Source organism: Elephantulus edwardii, unplaced genomic scaffold, assembly GCF_000299155.1.
Source record: "Elephantulus edwardii isolate Elephantulus edwardi_28Jun2011 unplaced genomic scaffold, EleEdw1.0 scaffold00117, whole genome shotgun sequence".
Classification (NCBI taxonomy): domain Eukaryota; kingdom Metazoa; phylum Chordata; class Mammalia; order Macroscelidea; family Macroscelididae; genus Elephantulus; species Elephantulus edwardii.
This window is the reverse complement of record NW_006399867.1, coordinates 7,083,338-7,103,144: the sequence shown is the minus strand read 5'-3', so window position 1 is coordinate 7,103,144 and position 19,807 is coordinate 7,083,338. Positions and strand designations below refer to the sequence as shown.

General features: G+C 43.0%; 1 protein-coding gene across 1 annotated transcript in view; it reads right to left on the bottom strand.

Annotated features, from left to right (window-relative positions):
* Nucleotides 1–1,405: 1,405 nt before the first annotated feature.
* TMC7 (transmembrane channel-like 7) overlaps nucleotides 1,406–19,807 on the bottom strand; it is a 60,715-nt gene continuing 42,313 nt past the window's right edge. The window contains exons 9-16 of the mRNA XM_006892714.1: nucleotides 19,269–19,426; nucleotides 15,337–15,454; nucleotides 15,001–15,098; nucleotides 12,983–13,169; nucleotides 7,905–8,035; nucleotides 4,558–4,713; nucleotides 3,894–3,972; nucleotides 1,406–1,480 (exon numbers count right to left, since the gene is read on the bottom strand). Coding sequence (XP_006892776.1) covers nucleotides 1,406–1,480; nucleotides 3,894–3,972; nucleotides 4,558–4,713; nucleotides 7,905–8,035; nucleotides 12,983–13,169; nucleotides 15,001–15,098; nucleotides 15,337–15,454; nucleotides 19,269–19,426 — 1,002 coding nt within the window. The remainder of the gene's footprint in view (nucleotides 1,481–3,893; nucleotides 3,973–4,557; nucleotides 4,714–7,904; nucleotides 8,036–12,982; nucleotides 13,170–15,000; nucleotides 15,099–15,336; nucleotides 15,455–19,268; nucleotides 19,427–19,807) is intronic.

The window sequence follows — 19,807 nt, the reverse complement described above, 5'->3', positions numbered from 1 at the left end:
AAGAAGAGTCTGGATTAAGTGCAAATTAAAAAAAAACAAAACAACAAAACAAAACACCACCAACCGAAATACAGGAGATGATGAAAGGGGTCTGTTAAAAAAGCACAGTACTCGGTAAAGGACTTTTGAAGGCATTAAAGGAATACAGAGTACCTTCAACAGTGACTTAGGCTTATGTTATGTTGAAAGGTTCAGAGCTACATCAGTGCTGGGTAAGCTTATCCTGACACACTTACTGCATAGGGTTCCTACTGTAATGGAAATTTTAAGAGATACTCCACATACTTGCTAGAATAAAGGCACATACATTTAAAATGGTAAGCACCAGGAGATATGTTTAAAAAAGAAAAGTACTGGGCTTTCAACATGTGGACATGTTTCTGTAAGACACCAGCATGCCACACAGTTTGCTACAGAGTTCGGTACATTTTCACAGGCCGGCCTGTGAGCTAAAGCTGCAACCTGTATTTCAAGCCCCTTTTGTAGAGAAATCCACAGTTCAAATCCTAAACAGCCTTTTCTGAAATATTAGGTGTCATCTGGAAGATCAGAAGACCAACTCTGACTCCTAATTTTTATGGCACAAGGTACCCCCTGCGTGTCTTCAGGACTCAGGCCCAGAAAGGAACCAAGGCTTGTGGACTCTTGAGTAATGAGGTTGCACTGAACCACTCTGAAAGGGAAGAAAACAATATTGCCAACACATTTCCTCCTAGGACCCAGTCCAGTGCATTCAAGATGTGCTTGTCCACACAGCAATGAACAAGCTTTCCCTCTCTCTCTCTCTCTCTCAAATTACTACCATGTGAATGAAATCACACAACTATGCTATTTTCTATCACTCTCAAGCATTATGATTGAAGGTATTCTTTTCACTGAGAAATTCAAGTCTCATTTTAAGGTCAACAGAATCATTGCAGAGTTACTACTTCTTAAAGAACATTCTTCAGTTGAAAGCCCTCTAGGCAGTTGAAAAGAAGTAACTCAGTCTTACAAATGCATAGCTCCAAAGTCAACTTTTAAGAAACAACCTTTTAAATCTCTATAAGACCTCTTCTCAACTTTTGTTATAAAGGCATAAGCCTCTTAGTGAATGAATATTTATGCATAATCCTGATGAGGTCCAGGAAAAAAAGGCTTGATTTTAAGTCAGCTTTTCTTCTAAGTCATCCAAGTCCCAAATGTAGGGACAGGGATATGGGAACAGAACCATCCCTGCTGCATGCATGGAACCAGTCTCAAGGTAAGCCAAATGGTAGAAAATAGATTTAAAAACTTCTGTTCAAAACTCAAATTCATTTTAGATACTTGGGAAAGTCGTGAGGTCAGCTTATGCAAAACACAAAAACAAAAACAAACCCCAAACTCCAAAACAACACCACCAAACCAAAAACCATCTTCAGCATCAGTCTAGTCTGCTCCTCACATCCTTTTGCGCTTCTGTTAGCTTCTGGATTAGGTAATGCTTATCACGGCTTTCCTGGAGGGGAAAACAAAGACATGAACTGGAAAATACATTCACTATATCTGAAAACAAACAGTTATTATTTTCTCCCCAGTAAATTACCTATACAATTTGGGATTCTAACCACTGGACTTTTTCTTGTCAGAGTTCAAACAGGCTTGTCTATTTTTCTTGTGCCCCACAGGTGCTGATGAGATTTTAAAAATGTACAAGAAGAGTGCTCACTTTGGCAGCACATATACTAAAACAGCAACAATACTGAGAAGATAGATTAGCAGGGCGCCTGAACGAGGATGACATGCAAATTCGTGAAGTATGCTTTTTTTCCTCTTTAGCGTGCCATATATTTTAGATGATAAAGTCTTTCAAGATTACTCTTTCAAGGGATAACTTGATTTGAGATTTTATTTTTTGTACTGGGTTTGTGTTTTGTTTTGTTTCTGTCCATTTTTAATAAACATAAATGTGGAATGGAATTGTCTTCTCTCTTAAAAAATGTGCATTAAGGTGAGCTCTGGTGGCCTAGTGGCAAGAAGCTGCACTGCAATCCCAGAGGAGTGCGGCTCAAATCCACCAGAAGCTTTGCTGGAGAAGGAGGAACAATCTCCTCCTGTACCAGTCAGATCTGATTTGACACACATACACACAATATATATATAAAATGTGCATTAAGAATCAGAGAAAATATTTTTAAAATGTCTGGAAACCATGTATCATACAAGGGCTTGGTATTCAGAAGATATATGGAAGGGGGACAAAAATAAAACAACTACCGAACTTTCCTATAATTCAACAACAAAAAGAGAGACAACCCTACTTCAATTTAAAATGGACAACAGATTTGAATGGACATTTCATGATAAAGGATACATATACGGCAAGGAAGCTAGGTGACAAGATGCTCAACAATTAGATATTAAACTCAAACTCACTGCCATTGAGTTGGCATTGGTTCTTAGCTGGCAGTTGGGCCGATTTTCAGTGGTGGTGGGGGGGGTTATAAACAGCACAGAACAAGATGGCCCATCTTTCTCTTGAGGAGCCACTGGGTGGTGTGAATGCTCAGGGGTGTCTCCTTTGGCACCTCAACTCCCTACAGACTTCCCCACGAGAGTATAAATCAAAACGATAATGAGATACCATTCCACCCTCCGCCAGGTTATGATCAGAAAGACCAAAAATAACAATTATTAACAAGGATGTAGAGAAATAGAAACGCCTAATCCATTGCTGGCGGGATTTAAAAAATGGTGCAGCCACTACAGAAAAAAAAAGTATGATGGTTTCTCAAAAAATTAAACATAAAGTTGCCAGTGGTCCCGCAATCCCACGTTTTGGTCCCAACCATTCTTTTGATGCACACCCTGAAGAACTGAAAAGAGTGAATACATCGAGGTTCACAATAGTTCTATTCACAATGGCCAAAAGGTGAAAATAATCTATGTCCATGGGCCATCAAGAGAACTAAAAGGTCTGCTCTGGAGAGGGTGAAAACAAGTTTCTCCTTGGAGACTAGGATTTTGAAACTCTGTCTCACATACTTTGGACATGTGGCCAGGAGAGACCAGTTCTTGGAGAAGAACATCATGCTTGGAAGGGTGGAAGGACAATGCAGGAGAGGAAGGCCCCAGATGCTCTGTGAGAGAAAAGATGGTCAACCTCCTCCGGTGTGATTTAGAGCCTTGGAAATCCACTGAGTGTCAGCTATGAGTCAGCTCCAATTCAGCGGCAGTCAGTGAGAATGAGTAACCATGTGATGAGAAGACCCCAACACCCATTGCATCATTATTCACAGCAGCAAAGAGATGGAAGCAACCCAAGTGCCCATCAACAAATCAATGCATAGAGAAGCTGTGGCATATTCATACAATGGAATACTATGCAGCACTGAAAAACAAGGAACTCATAAAATATTACACACAATGGGTGACGCTGGAGGACATTATGCTGAATGAAATATCTCAGTCACAAAAGGACAAATAATGTATAGTGTGACTGTTCTAAAACAGGGCTGACATAGGAATTGAAGCAAAACTAAGAAAAGGGGATAAATAATGAATACTGCGTCGAAATAGATGAGGGAAAGAACTGTTTAAAAGGAATATATGAGTAGACATTATTTGCATGACAACAGTTCACTTTGCATAGCAAAGTGTACTGGGGTGGTGGGGGGAGGAAATTGTGCAGCAATGAATGCATTTTTTTTTAAGAGAAAAGCAAACTGGGGGGATAGGGAGGGAAATGTGCAACAATGAATGAATGGAAATCCAAGTTATCTGTAAACTTTCATTAAAATCACAATAAAAAATTTAAAAACCTCCCAAAAGACCAATGTCACCCCCCTCCCTGGGAAAAGTGGCACCTTCCTTATGATGATTTGGGCAAATGCCCTGCCATTGCCCTGTGACCCCTGCCCTTGAACCCTTACCAGCATTAGCTGCTCGCGGAGCTGGTTGACCACCTGTTTGTGTGCTCCCGCCAGGGCGATGAAGTAAAACATGATGAGGCTGCAAGCAAGGAGGAGAGGTCAGCAGTGAGTCTGTATCTTTGGATGCCAACAGAGAAACCACCCAACATGTGTTACCTGGAACTATTCTCTTTTCCTAGAAGAGATAAAAGCCTCACCCACTCTAAGCAGAGGACATCTGACACAGCTAGGGGATGTGTTATTGGACAGTGGTAACAGTGTCTGTGTGATTTATGCCTCACTTTTTAAGTTGCTATGACCCCAGTACACACAAAGACTAGAGAAGGTGCAGGAGAGGGTCCAGAAAATCAGCCTGTCCCATAAGTAACTGGCTGGGGAAGACAGTGGCAGATGGTCTTTGGCCTCTATTTCCTTATCTGTAAAGTGGGGTAAATACAGGAAAAGTGAGCAATTGCAAGGCTCAGCATCCATGAGCCTATTTTGTCAGCAGTTTGCTCATGATTCCTGTCGCCTGTCAGACTCCAAGTCTCAACTATCCCTTTCAGAGGAGGGGGAAAGGAGGCCCAGAGAGGCCCAGTGATGGAGCAAGTGTAACAGGTGATCCTGTACCCCACAGAGAGGGGCCTGGTGGGAAACCCTCCTGTCCTGCGTGGTCCCCACTCACCAGATGATCATGAAGAAGGGTACCGCGAAGGCCTCCGAGGTGAGCCCATGGATCAGGGACTGGAGCAGGCTGGGGAAGGTGCTCACCGTCTTGGGAATGATCTCCCAGGTAGTGTTGAAGTTGGTGAATGGCCCACAGGCCTTGGAGGAAGGGATGCTGCCAGGGCACAGGACAAGGTGCTCAGGGAAGGATACGGCAGCCCGGATTGAACCTCCCTCCTCTGCACACACACATCCTACCAGCAGGCCTCGTGGACCCTCTTGAGTGTTGGGGTCAAGACTGCCTAGCCTGGACTTGACAGGTCTCTAGAACCAGTATTCGGGGAATCCAGGGGACAGAGGAGCAAGTTAAATGACACTGTAAGGAAATATACCCAAGATGTCCAGAAGAGGAGAACTCGAGCCTCTAATGTCTTAACTTAGAGATGAAGAAACTGACCCAGACACAGCAACAATCAATCAAAACTTAAAACAGATTCCACGGGAGAAAGATCTCCTCCTGTGCAATTTAGAGCCTCTGAAAACCTGCTGAACTTTCAGCTCTGGGATCGTTGCAACTCGGCAGCAATGCGTTTAAGAGTTTTGAAAGACAGAACACATCAGATTGCTAACCAAAACATTAGAGGTTCAAATCCACCAGCTTCTCTGAGGAAGAAAGATGTTAAGTCTCCTCCTGTAAACATTCACAGCCTCAGAAACCCAATGGAAAGTTGCCGAGTCAGAACTGATTCAAAGGGCAGTAAGAGAATGAAAGAAAGAGAGACAGCAGTTAAAAGGGATGGTCAATCTCAAAGGCTCTTCATTTTTAAAAAAGCTACAAAGGCCATTTTAGGGCGATTGGAGAAATAGCAGAGGGCAAGGTGTGATCACATTATTGCAGATGCACATAAAGGAGAATATTCTTATTCTTTTTTTAAAAAATTTCATTACTCTAAGCTTTATTTTCTCTTTTTTAAAATTTTATTTTAGTGGAGTGGGCTTAGGAGCAGGGATTGAATAACAATGAAAGAATTTTTTTCTTTTACTTTTTTAAAAAAAGTGAGGCGGAGTGGGCAGGGAGAAAAGTGCCAACAATGACTGAATGGAAATTCAAGGTCTCTGTAAACTTTTATTAGAATAAAATTTTTTTAAAAAAGAGAATATTCTTATTCTTAAGAGTTGCATGCTGGACATTCTGCAGGGTGCTAGGGGCTTCGGGCTTGGCGTCCTAGAACCATAGCCCAGTTTGTCCGTAACCCAGTGGAGAAACACTGCTGTGAATTACTCAAAGCCTCAACTGGCCACATTGTGGTACCATGTCAATGTGACGCTGGTTCCTCTAATCCCTACTGAGATCCCTACAGCTATTCAGAGCCTTGGGGGGGGGGCGGAATCAGTAGTGCTCAAACTGTGGGTTCTGATGGCCTAGTGGCAAGAAACTGCGCTGCAATCCAGAAGGCAAGCAGTTTGAGGCTACCAGATGCTCCACGGGAGAAAGATGGGCAATCTCTTCCCGTATGATTAACTGCATCTGAAAACCCACTGACAGGTCAGCTCTAACTTGATGGTACTCAACAACAACAACAACAACAACAGAGCTCAAACTGGTCACTTCAAACAGCTCACTGGTTAAGGAAGCTATGCTGAATGGTTTGGTGGTGGCCACTGAGGTTTGGATGTGGTTTTGTATCAGCAAGATCAAGGCAAGCGTGGCATCACTGGCTATGATGTATGTAACGCATCTGATTATTCTTCATTTACTATTCATGTATTCTTGGATCAGGTATAATGAGATTGGTATCTCAATAAAATATATAATGCATGAGATTTTTTTAAAAAGTTGCATTTTAAGGTACAGGGATGTAACATCATGGCTGTGGAACTTGATTTAAAATAGTTCATCACACACACACACCCATACACACACACACACACACAGCCTTCATCTGCCAAAGACGGATAAATGTTCAAAAGGGAAGGGTAAAGGGGAGAGGTAAGGCAGGAGAAGAGGGAGTGCAGGTAAAACCCCTCTAAGGCTGCAGAGATTGGTGGACAGATGATAGTGAGGATGGGTGAACAAAGAGGCAAAGTGTAGTGATACGAAGCTGCACTGCAGTCCCAAAGGCACTCAGTCCAAACCCTCTAGCTGCTCTGCAGGAGAAAGATGGTCAGTCTCTTCCCATGAGATTAAACTGCCTCTGAAAAGATGCTGGAAGGTCAGCTATGTGTCCATTCCAACTTGACGGTACACAACAACAATGGGAATTGGAACAGACGGGGTGAAAATAAGCACTGATCAATAGTAATTAACACGTTGCCACACACTTTTTAAATTGACGACCATGCTTAGAAACACATTTGCCGTCATTTGCGGCAACATGTTAATTATATAAAACTATTATATAAAATATGAATCGTATTCGTAAAAAGTATATGAATGATCGTATGAAACATAATGTACATGAATGAATGAATAAAGCACAATGTATATGAATGATTATATGAAAACTAATTAAAAAAAGAATAGGGAAAAAACATTATGTGGCAAAATGTTAGTAACTGGAGTGTCTTATTAAAGAACGTATGAGTATTCATTGTTGCTTTTTTTCCCAACTTTCTAATAGGGTATAAAGCGTAAAATTAAGTAAAAACACAAATCGTAAGATAGGATTATAGAATCACCTCAGTGTTTTTAAAATATAGATAGCATCTTCATAGTAAACTTTTCATAAGAAAATGTTAATATTGTCTCCAGAGAGGAGGACTTAGAGGTCGTTTTGATTAGGAAGTGTATCCCGAATCAGTCCTGATCATGATTTGTGACCCATTACTTCTCTAGTATACAAACCTCTTAACTGTAAATACTGTCTGAGTTCCATGTGGCCATTGCAACAAATTTTTTTAACCCAGTAGAGAAGAAATGAGTCTTTGAGAAGCAGGGTTGAGGTCAGAGTTGACAGAAGATAGGCTGAGAGTGTGGAGTAGGGGGCTATACCTGACCTCAAAGAAACAGGATTCGGGCCACATCTTGCTGAGGATTCCACTGCTCCTCCTTGGAATGTCAGTGAAGGTTTGACACTGCTGTTCCCATCCCCATCACCCTGTTTCTACAGTGGTGTAGACCCACAAACAATGATAGCAGTGCCACACACCCATCTTCTAAAAGGGGGGCCGAGGCTCAGTGCTCAGGAGAGAAAGAAACAAAGGTGCTTCAGGCTAAGGCAGGAGCAACTTGTCTGGTACCTCTGCAGATGAAATGATGTGGAAAAAAAAAACCAAACAATAAAGAACAAAATGGGCTCTTCAAAAGGCAAATAAAGGCTGCATCACGCAGCAAAGAAATGCCTCTTAGAAACAAGTTGTGCTTACCGTGCCATGCTGATGGTCAGAGTTATGATGGCTAAACACAGCCCAATCAACAACACCAACAGGAAGAAGAAATTGGAATTAGAAGCGCGGAACTGCCTCGGAGAGGGTCTGCAGGTGTAAATAAGGCACGCCTAGGGGAAGAAAAAGGAAGATATCAACACGGAGGGTGTGAGCACATTCCAGGTGGGGATGCAGACTGATATTGACTTTTTTTTAAGAGGGGAGTGCCAGGTGAGCTCTGGTGGCCTAGTGGCAAGAAGCTGCACTGTAATCCCGGAGGTGTACGGTTCAAATCCGCCAGATGCTCTGCTGGAGAAGGAGGAACAATCTCCTCCTGTACCAGTCAGATCTGACTTGACAGTACACACACACAAATAATGAAAAAAAAGAAAAAAAGAGGGGAGTGCCAGCAAACATAGAGCAAACTGGAAAAATGTCTAATCCAGATCCTAACTTAGGGAATTCCTTCTAAGGAAATGGTAGGAAAAAATGGGTCAAAATAGATGTATGCAGAGATGTACTCCTAAAGCTGTCAATAACAGAATAACCAGAAGCAATTGGTGCTTAAAGAATTGTGCCGCTAGGGCATCTTGACATAAATGAGGGTCTGAAAATAAGAGCATGGCCTTGTAAGTCCATGTGGGGATTTATTAAGAGTGTGGTCACGCATTCTCCTCTGGAGAAGGATGGCAAGGTCCTCCCGTGCGATTAACTGCCTCTGAAATCGCACCAGAAGGTCAGCTGTGGGTTGGTTCTGACTCTACAGTAAGCAACAACAACTATCACATTCATAAGATACAGTCTTTAGAACAAATGAGAACTTTCTATGTTCAAATGACACTATGAATGAAAAGGATAGATTTGTATTTAAGTTAAAATATAGTATTTATTTTTTAAATTGGGGTTTAAAGAGGAAGAAGTAGTTAGAATTTGGTATATTTAATGATATATCCACATAAAATGCACCTAAAGGATTTCAAGGGAGCTCTGGTGGCCAAGTAGCAAGAAGTTGCACTGCAATCCTGAAGGCATGCAGTTCAAGGCCACCAGCTGATCCGTGGGAGAAGGATGGGCCATCTCCTCCCATGTGATTAACTGCCTCTGAAAACCCACTGGAGGGTCATTTATGGGTTGGTTCCAACTCAACAGTACACAACAACAAAGGGTTTCAGTCTGTTGTTCATAGGGTCATTATGAGTTGCAGTTAAAACTTGTTAGCACCTAAGAACATGCTAACAAGCTCAAAGTATGTGAAATAGTTTTTTATGAAGATGGCGCCAAAAGCAAAGAAGGAAGCCCCTGCCCCTCCCAAAACTGAAGCCAAAGCAAAGGCATTAAAGGCCAAGAAGGCAGTCCTGAAGGGCACCCACAGTCAACAACAACAACAAAAGATCCGCACGTCACCCACCTTCTGGCAGCCTAAGATGCTAAGACTCCGAAGGCAGCCCAGAAACCCCTGGAAGAGCACCCCCAGGGGAAGCAAGCTTGACCACTATGCCATCATCAAATTTCCCCTGACCACTGAGTCAGCCGTGAAAATGATAGAAGATAGCAACACACTTGTGTTCATTGTGGATGTCAAGGCCAACAAGCACCAAATTAAACAAGCTGTAAAGAAGCTCTATGACACTGATGTGGCCAAGGTCAACACTTTGATTAGGCCTGATGGAGAGAAGGCCAATGTTTGACTTGCTCCTGACTATGATGCTTTGGATGTTGCCAACAGAATTGGGATCATCTAAACTGAGTCCAGCTGGCTGATTCGAAATACAAATATTTTTTTCCACTTAAAAAAAAAGGTATGTGAGATATAACAACAACATAATATGCAACAAATTGAGATACTTTATGTTTATTTTTATTTTTATAAGAATAGAGACTAAGGTATGTCTGATTCAGGCCACGGTCTTTCCCAATTACATTCTATGCCTCAGAGAGCTAGCCAATGACTAAAGATGACAGAAGAATTGATGTCTTTGAGCTGTGGTGCTGGAGAAGAGTCTTGAACATACTATAGACTGCCAAGAGAACTAACAGGTCCATCCTACAGAGGGAGAAACCAAGCTGCTCCTTGGAGGCTAGGATTTTGAAGCTCTGCCTCACATGTTTTGGGCATGTTGCCAGGAGAGATCAGTCACTGGAGAAGGACATCATCCGTGGAAGGGTGGAGGACAGTGAAGGAGAGGAAGGCCCTGGATGAGAAGGGTAGACAAAGAACTGGGGAAATCGGGGCAGGTGTGAGTCAGTGAGAGAGCCTCAGGGTAAGGTGGATTTCAGAGCTATTGTACATCGGGTTGCTATGAGTCAAAGGCGACTTGATGGTACATAACAACATATTAAAAAATGGCCAATTCCACTGGGAGGGGGCTCTAATGTGCAGTCTCCTGGGAGCTATACTGCTAACCCAGGGGTGTTTCAAATCGACCAGTGGCTCCGCAGAAGAAAGATGGGCGATCTCTCTCCATACACTTTACAGCCTCCAGAAACCCACTGGAGGGTCAGCTAGGAATCAGTTCCAACTTCATGACAATGAGAAGGTTTTCTAAAATTTCCACTGAGGAGAAAAAAAACAGCATAACCCCACACCACCGTTGATGGTAATATCAAGGGAGAGGTGAACTGGTATAGAAACAGATGTAAAATTTCTCCTTCATCTTTAAGAGGACATGCCATCAGGAGTAGGCATGAAGCTGTTCTGATGTCAGCAGTGGCCAGGACATCTTGAGAGCAGAGGCCACAGAGTTTTTTTCTGGACCACTCCACTTAGCACTTGGCTAAGGACTCAGGAGCTGCTTGAGGGTGTATACAAACAACAAAGTCAAACCAAACCCAATGCCAGCTGAGTCCATTCGAACCCATAGTGAAGCTATAGGATAGAGATCTTTCTGGAAGCAGACTGCCACATCTTTTGCCTTGGAGCAGCTGCAGGGGGTTGGGGGGTTGAACCATCACTCATTCTGCTGGCAGTTAAATGCTTAACTAGAGTGCCACCAGGGCTCCTGACACAAACGAGGGCTTGAAAAGAAATGCATGGTCTTCTAAGTCAAAACAGAAAAAAAAATGGTGAAATTGGAACTCATGCATTAAATATCACCAAAACGTGCTACTGACGATGGTGCAACTGATTTAAATTCCAGGACCGGAGCCATATTAATCAAATCATCAAGATTACAAAAATGTCTACGTCCATCCATAGAGAGAGAGATCAGCTGGCCCTGTGGACAGAAAGCGATGCTACCAAGCCAAAGGTGGGTGACTTTTAATCCGTGGCCCTCGGGCCTGTCTTTCATTGTTTTTGTTCAGACATTCCTCTAGGTTGTATAGCCCTGGTGTACAAGGTGCCGTACAGCGGTAACTTGTGGTTGCTGTGAGGCTGAACACTGTGACACTGATGTGTCAAATGCGTTAATGATTGGTTACCCACTGCAGACAGAGAATGGGGTGGAGCTCCCTGATTAAAACAAGCTTGGAAGGAGGAGTGGCATCCACTTTCATAATAGCTTGCCTCCAGAAACCCTATGAACCTGGAGAGAGGATGAAAGACACCCAAGTGTTGAGGACTCTCCTTCATAGGGTCGCTATGAGTTGCCTGCGACTTGACGGCACTTAAAAACAGCAACAACACGTCCATCCAAAATAATTTTTTAGAATACACACACACACACACACACACACACACACACAGATGGCAGGGATGTAAGAAAGAACTCTGGCTGCTAACCAAAAGGTGGGCAGTTTTAACTCCCCTGTTGCTCTGAGGGAGAAAGATAGGAAGTCTTCTCTCATTAAGATTCAATCTTGCACACCTATGTTTATTGCTGCATTGTTTACAATAGCAAAGAGATGGAAGCAACCCAAGTGCCCATCAACAAATGAATGGATAGAGAAGTTGTGGATTTATTCACACAATGGAGTACTATGCAGCACTGAAAAACAAGGAACTCATAGAATATTATACAAAATGGGTGACCCAGGAGGACATTATGCTGAGTGAAATAGATCAGTCACAAAAGAACAAATACTGCATAATGCCACTGTTATAAAACAGGGCATAGGGGTTAGGGGAAACTTAAGAAAAGAGGGGATAAATAATGAACACTACATTGAAACAGATGAGGGTAAGAACAGTTTAAAAGGAATGTATGACTAGACATTATTTGCATGACAACAGTTCAGAATAAGAGGTGCACAGCAAATTAGACTGGGGGCAGCAGGAGGGAGGAAATTGTGCAACAATGAAAGAATGGAAACCCAAGTTTTCTGTAAATTTTCATTAAAGTATTAATAACAAAATTTAAAAAAGATTTTAAGAAAGGATTCAATCTTGACGCAGGGTCATTATGGGTTGGAATTGACTCAACAGCCATAAATATAAGGAAGCCTTGGTAACATAGTAGTTAAGGTTGTGGTTGATGGTGTGGCATCAAGTCTAAACCAACTCGTGGGTGACAATCCAATAGGTTTTCAGGGGCAAATCGCACAGATGTTTTGCAAGGGTGGAGGGACAGCACAGGAAAGGAAGAACCCAGATGAGATGGGCTGACATGGTGCCTGGGGTAATGGGGGCAGGTGTGTCAGAGACAGTGAACTTGGCTCAGGATAGAGCAGAGTTCAGAACCACTGTGCATAGGGTTGCTATGAGTCGACTTGATGGCACATAACAACAACAGTGACTCGTAGGGGAGGACACTGCCCATCTTCTCCTGAGTTGCAGCTGGTGGATTTGAACTGCCTGCCTTTGGGATGACAGAGAAACTCCTCACCACCAGGCCTTCAGAACTCCCTACTGGTTAAAGACTCAGACACTAACCTCACGGTCAGTAGTTTGAACTCAACATGGGAAAGCTGTGGCAGTCTGCTTCAGTATAGAAGTCCAACTCTGGACACTTGCTGGGCAGTTCAATGTCCTTATGAGGCCACTTTGAGCCAGAATCCATTCAAGGGCCATGTACGGGGTAGGCTTTTAGTCTGACATGTCTGACTGGAAGTGACAGGCTGCACACATGTCAGTGCCCGACGCCCTAGTGAGTCTAGAGTGGTGTAGGTATCAGTCACCAACCTCCCACCCCTCTCCTTACCTTTTTCACATAAAAGATGATGACGTATTTTACCACTGCAATTGCAGGAATAAGAGGGGAGAAGAAGGCTCCAATCCAGCAAATGGTCTGCCCATAAACGATGCTCAGAACATTTTCAGGAATGGAAAATTCCTGATGCCCCCAGTACTTAATCATCTTCCAGGAGGAACAGTAGGTTACCAGGAGTCTGGAAATGACAAGGAGGGGGCTCACCAGCTGTCAGCGTTAACAGAGCCCAGATCCAAGTAGACATGGTTGGCAAAGCCAGGGCTGTTTCCTCAGGGAAAAAAAATAGGTTGGTGTGGTGTCTTAGCACATAGTGAATTCTGAAATTCAGGGTTCGAGTCTCGATTCTATAACTTATTGACTAAAAGAAAACCAAACTTAGATGAGTTCCTTGGCCTCTGTGATCTCATTTTTCTCATCTGGAATGTGGGTGGATTAGCATGCAAGCCACCTCCAAGGGCCGTAGGGGGTGTGAGTGACACATGGCAACTTCTGGGCTCTAACTTCCCACTCAGCACAGAAAGCACTGTGCACAAACACAGAAAGGGGTTGTGAGGGTCTGTCAGTAGCACATTCTTGGCACCTAGAAGTTAGAAACTCTGCAACCAGAGGCCCGAGATACACTCAGTTGCTCACTATAGAATTGTCACATATTAGCTAAGATACAAACAACTTAAATCTCTATTAACGCAGGCCACCACTCAGCATGAATTTTCATTGACTTGAAAATGACTCATACCTAACCCTCCAGCATGTTTTCACAAGCTGTAAATTGCACAAGAGGAGATTGCCCATCTTTTTCCCTGAAAAGATTCTGGTGGATTCGAACCACCAAAGTGGTGCCACCTTTGGGTTATCAGTGTGACTCCCTAAGACTAGGACACCAGAGCTCCCTAGTGCAGGCACCTTACACACTCCAAGAAATAAATGACAGCAATTCATATGTCCAGACATGGAAAGCTGTGCATGGCAAAAACACAGTCAGGAAGCTGGTCGCCAGTGTGGATCCACGGGAGTCCACTTAGGAGGGGATAACACTGCCAACCAAGCTCTGGGCTTACGTGAGCACATGGGGACAAGTACACTTACGCATCCTATGGAAGCATGTGTGGAGAGGAAGACCCTCAACAAGAAGTACTGACATCTTGTAACAATGGGCTCAAAAGGATGGCCCAGAATAGGGTCAAGTTCAGCTCTGATGTTTGCAGTACATCGTAGTCGACACCTAACAACAACAGATCGACCTCTCAAGATAAGAGTTCAATAGTGGGGTTGGGTAGCTGGCTAACAAAAGATCTCTTCTTCTCCAGACTTGTGTATGGATTTAACATCTTAATATTTTTAGCATTTTGTAATAAGCACATGTTCCTGATATATTTGTGTCTTTTATTAACCACGCCTTTTTAAATGTTTCCTTTTCAAGTCTTGCTGGAACTCTGGCATAAGTCATGGCTGCTGAGTTGATCACTGGTTTTCTGTAAAAAGATCAAGCGAAGAGTTTCATTTACGATTCAAAGGCCTGCTGGGTGTAACAATGACAAGGACAGCCACACAATGGTGATTGTGAACATTTTGTTCAGGGCTTGTGAGGTGTCACAGGGGACGGTGGCTCTGTGATGGCCTGGGTCTGAGTTCCGGTCAGTGCACCTTGTGCACAGTGACCACTTCCTGTCTATCAGTGGTAGGCTTGGTGCTGCTATGATGCTCAAGGGCTTTCAGCAGAGCTGTCAGACTCAAACAGACTAGGAAGAATGGCCTGGCAATCAAATGATAAACCAGTCAAGTCCTAACACTGGGGCTTGAACTTCTATCAGGAAACACTGTGGCAACCTGGTGAGTCTATACAGATTGGTGACAGGAAGTGTTCCCCAGGGAGGTCATGAGATCACAGAGCCATTTCTGCCCTTCAATCTGCCGTTTACGACGGGCAGGTTGATGTCCAGGAGCAGCTGTGAAAGCCAACAGTGAGGTGTGGCTGCGACATGGGGTAAGAGAAGCACCCTCATACTTACTTTCTAGGAAAATCCCAAAACACGGTCACAAGCAAGATGATGATGAGGTCGAAGATCATCAGCTTGTACATTTCCTGTCCAACTTGGGTCTCCCAACACTGAAACCAAAGCAAGCAAGAGAAACTGAGGCAGTGAAAGCAACGGACACCTTCTAACATCCCTTCCCACTCCCGAGGCTGCTGTCCTCGGTTAAGGGATCAGCCGACTCGCTCCCGAGCTCACACACAGACTGTAGTTTCCAGGTCCCTACAAGTGAAGACACTGGGATTCAAACCCATGATGCTGTTCTCCACAAGCACCCGCCCAGCATGGGTTCTGGGGCCCCTGTAATGTTACCGGGTAGAGCTTCTGGTTGTAGCCGCAGAGGTCGCATGAGGGGTTATCACAGGACGTAATCTTGGTGCCCAGGGTGAAGACCAGCACGCAGATGGTAGCCAGGCGCATGAAGACACACCTTCAGGGAAGACAGGAAGATAAAATGAGGGGGGAGGAGGAGGCTGCAGGTCAGGTGGGGCATTTGTGGGCACCAGAAATGGGAGGGGCTGCCATTCTCAAACACAAACCCACATCAGCTGGTCATTTTTGTCCTCATTGATTATGAAACCATGCCTCGCCATGCTCAAGCCCATTGCTGCAGTCACTGGGCATGGTAGAGACCGTAAGGATGGTGCAGGACACAGCAAGGTTCCAACCTACTGGTCACAGGACTCAGTCGACTCACGGACATCTAACAACAACTACACCAGAGCATGGGACCACCTGATATTCTGTGCCTCCTGGTGGAAGGCAACAGGAAGCACAAAGCCACCTCACTGAGGTTTCCTGAACCATGAACTCAAACTTCCAACTCGATAGCATAGATTCCTGGGAACATTGGGGCAGTAGCATTAAGTAAACAAACTGCAAAGAAGTTTACGGCTCTTCTTGTTATGTGCCGTCAAGTTGCCTACGACCCACAGTGACCTATGTAGAGCACCTCTGCAGCCTGCCCTGTCCTGAGCCAGTCTCACTAATTCCGACACACCAACCCCCAGTGTCCCAGTCACTGAGTCAATCCTTCTCATCTGAGGTCTTCCTCTCCTGCGCTGTCCCTCCACTCTTCCAAGCATGATGTCCTTCTCCAAGGACAAGTCTTTCCTGACTGTGTGCCCAAAGTATGTGAGATGGAGTACCAAAATCCTAGTCTCCAAGGAGTGAATTTCAGAATAGAGGATATTCTACAGGATAGAGGAATCCCTGGGGACCTAGTAGGTAAGGAGTTATGCTGCCAACCCAAAAGTAGGCAGTTCAAATCCACCAGCTGCTCCACAGAAGAAAGATGGGCAATTTACTCAGTCTCTGAAAACCCACTGGAGAGACAGCAATGAGATGGGTGACCTAGTAGCTTCCAGAAATCAAAGGCATTTCTAAAGGAAAGGAAGAATAAAGGGGCCCAAGAGTTGTCACAATCTACATTGCAAAGAGGACTGGGGGAGAGAAGGAGGTAACAATGCAAAAATGAATGAATATTTTTTTTTTAAAAAGAGAACTGGGGGAGGGCGAGGGTAAAATGTGCAACAAATGAATGAAAAATTTAACTTTTCTGAAAATTTTCATTAAAATCACAATTAAAATAAAAAATTGTATTTAAAAAAAAAAGAATGATCTAGGAATTCTGTTAAAATGTAGATTCCGATTCTGGATACCAAGAGTTGAAATGTAAATTCTCAGCAAAGCAACAAACTAGAATGAGCTGATTCCAGATTTTAAGATTAAAACAAACAAAAAAAAAAATTAAAAAAAAAAAAGATTAAAACTACCTTTTTTTCCACCTCTCAAAACAAAACCAAAACCAAACACGATAACAATCAAATGCAGCACATAGCCTCTGCTCGGGTCCTGGTTTGAACAAACCATTGCAAGTGACCCGTGACATCGTCAGGGCCACTGATTGCTAATTTCATGAGACGTGATAGCAATTATGTTAAAATGAAAAAGGTCTTCACGGGGAGCTCTGGTGGCCTAGTGGCAAGAAGCTGCACTGCAATCCCAGAGGCGCACGGTTCGAATCCACCAGATGCTCTGCCGAGGAAGGAGGGACAATCTCCTCCTGTATCAGTCAGATCTGATTTGACGGTACACGCACACACACAATTAATAAAATAAAAAAAAATTAAAAAAAATATAAAAAAAAGAAAAAGGTCTTCACTTCTCACACTCATTGCCATTAAGTTGAAACTGACTCAATCTCCATGGGTTCCTGAAGCTGTAAGTTTGCACCCCAGGAGATTTCTCATCTTTCATCTCAGGAGTGGTGGCGGGATTCAAACCATCAGAAAGGCTTGGCTTTTGGGTTACTGGCAAAATTCTCTACAGACTAAGCCACTGTATATATAGTTGTTTTTGTGTGCGTTGAGTTGGAATCAAACCACAGCTCACTCCCTTGCCGATTTTCAGAGGCAGTAAATTGCACAGTAGGAGACTGTCCAGCATTCTCTTACAGAGCAAGTTCTGGTGGCCTGGTGGGTAAGGAGCTGCACCGCCACTGCAAAGGCAAGAAGTTTGAATCCACCAGTTCCGTTGCAAGAGAAAGATGAGTAATCTACTCCTGTGTAATTTACAGCCTCTGAAAACCTGATAAAGAGTCAGCTATGAGAGGGTTCTAACTCAATGTCAGTGAAGTTGTTCTATTGTTGTTAATGCTAGGAAGCACTTCAGAAATGGCTTGTCTCCAGAAACTCAATGAACAGTGCTCAGGTCTTTGGTTCACAGGGTCGCTATGAGTCCTCTACGACTCAATGGCACTTAACAAACAACAGTAATGCTAGTAGGCATCTTTGATCTGTTTTAGGGAGCTCTGGTGGCCTAGTGGCAAGAAGCTCAGCTGCAATCTCAAAAGCATGTGGTTTGAGTTTACCAGCTGCTCCACAGGAGAAAGATGGGCAATGTCTTCTCCTGTAATTAACTGCCTCTGAAAACACGCCATACACAACAACAACATATATATTGCTGGAGAAGGAGGGACGATCTCCTCCTATACCAGTCAGATCTGATTTGACGGTACACACACAAAAATAATAAAATAAAATTTAAAAAATTATAAAAAAAGTCCTATGGTACATTCGCACAATGGAGCACTAGGCAACATTTAAAAAACAATCAAGAATTCATGAAACATTGCATGATATGCATGCATTTGGATGGTATTATGTTAACTGAATTAAGACAAACATAAAATTATTATTATGGTATAAGACCACTATTACAAAAACCTATGGAAACATTTACATATAGAATAATTCCTGGATGGTTATTACCAAGGATGGAAAGGGAGGGAGAGAGAGGGGTGTAAAAACTAATAAAGAGGTGAAGTAGGGAAAGGGTAAGGCAGTATACAATTAGGAATTGAGAAGACACTGTAATTAATTAATTCTATTAATTGGTTGTAATTAATGCTATGAAACAAAATGCATGTGAATGATTACTCAAAAAAGGTAAATAAAAATAAATTAAAAATCATATACTATATAAAATACCCTAGTAAAAGTAGTGTCAATGTGCAGTATGCAGGGTTTGCTGTGATGCTGAACCTTGTGTCACTGGGGATAACAAATACCAGAATGGCTTCCCAATGTGGCCAGTGTTTGGTGGAGCTCCCAGATGTGAAACAGGTTTGTAAGCAGGAGTGACATCCACTTCCTAAACCACATGCCTTTGGAAACTCCATGAACTTGGTGAAATAACGACAGTTACAGAAAGGTGTTAGGTCTTTTGTTCCTAGAGTCACTGTGAGTCATGCTTGACTGGATGGCAATCAACATCAAAAGTAGGATAATCAATGAAACAATTTGCAAGATGTTGTTAATGGTTGAAACTTGATGGTCATGTGGGAGTTACTTAATCACCCTCTCTGCTTCTCTGACTATTGGACAATCTCCAAAACAAAACAAAACAAAACAAAACAAAAACATAAGAGGTGAATGGGGTCCTTTACATTTGAGAAGCAGCAGAAAACTTTACATTTCAACAAAGTCCCCCTGCTGGTCTGTCCTCTCATTTGTGCTCACATCCTGGACTCCTCATCATATTATTCATTTCTGGCATCTTCAGCACATCCCTCCTCCCCACCCAACGACTTCAGCTGTCAGTGTGCTAATTCATGAATCAAAAGAAGATTTCACCGAGTGCACAAACTCTGATCCGTTCACTGGGTTTAAGGACTCATGGCTCTGCCAGCTCAAATACACCACAGTTGATTAGCAATGTCTGCTCCTTCAGTCAGGCATTACCTAAGGATTGTCAGCCGGACCTCAAAGCCTGGGGAATAATCCTCATAGTGGATGATCTTGGCAAAGATCACCTGGGTGCTACAATTGGCCAGCGTGATCACAATAGATGGCAGATACTGGATAAGAAGGTTCTCTCCCAAAACCATCATTCTAATCTCCTAGGAAGGCAAAAAAAAAAGTATAATTAAGTGAAGATACATCACAAATGAACAGAAAAAGCCAAAACACAATACTCTGTGTTTGGGAAGTGCACAAAACGTTTGTTGTCCAAAATAAACAATGGCCTGCATCATTAAACATAAGCTATTTCCTGAAAGAATAACCAGAGGGGTGTAATTAATGCCAGTGAATTGTACACTTAAAAAAGGTTATAATGGCAAGATTTTTTTGTTACTACAACAGAAAAAATTTAAAGACATGTATCTGTTTGAACGTTTGAACAGAGAAATCATGACCTCCCACATGCTGGAAGAAAAATCAGCTCTATTTGATTTATTAACACGAAATCTGAAAACTCTACATCTTCTTTTTTTTTTTTT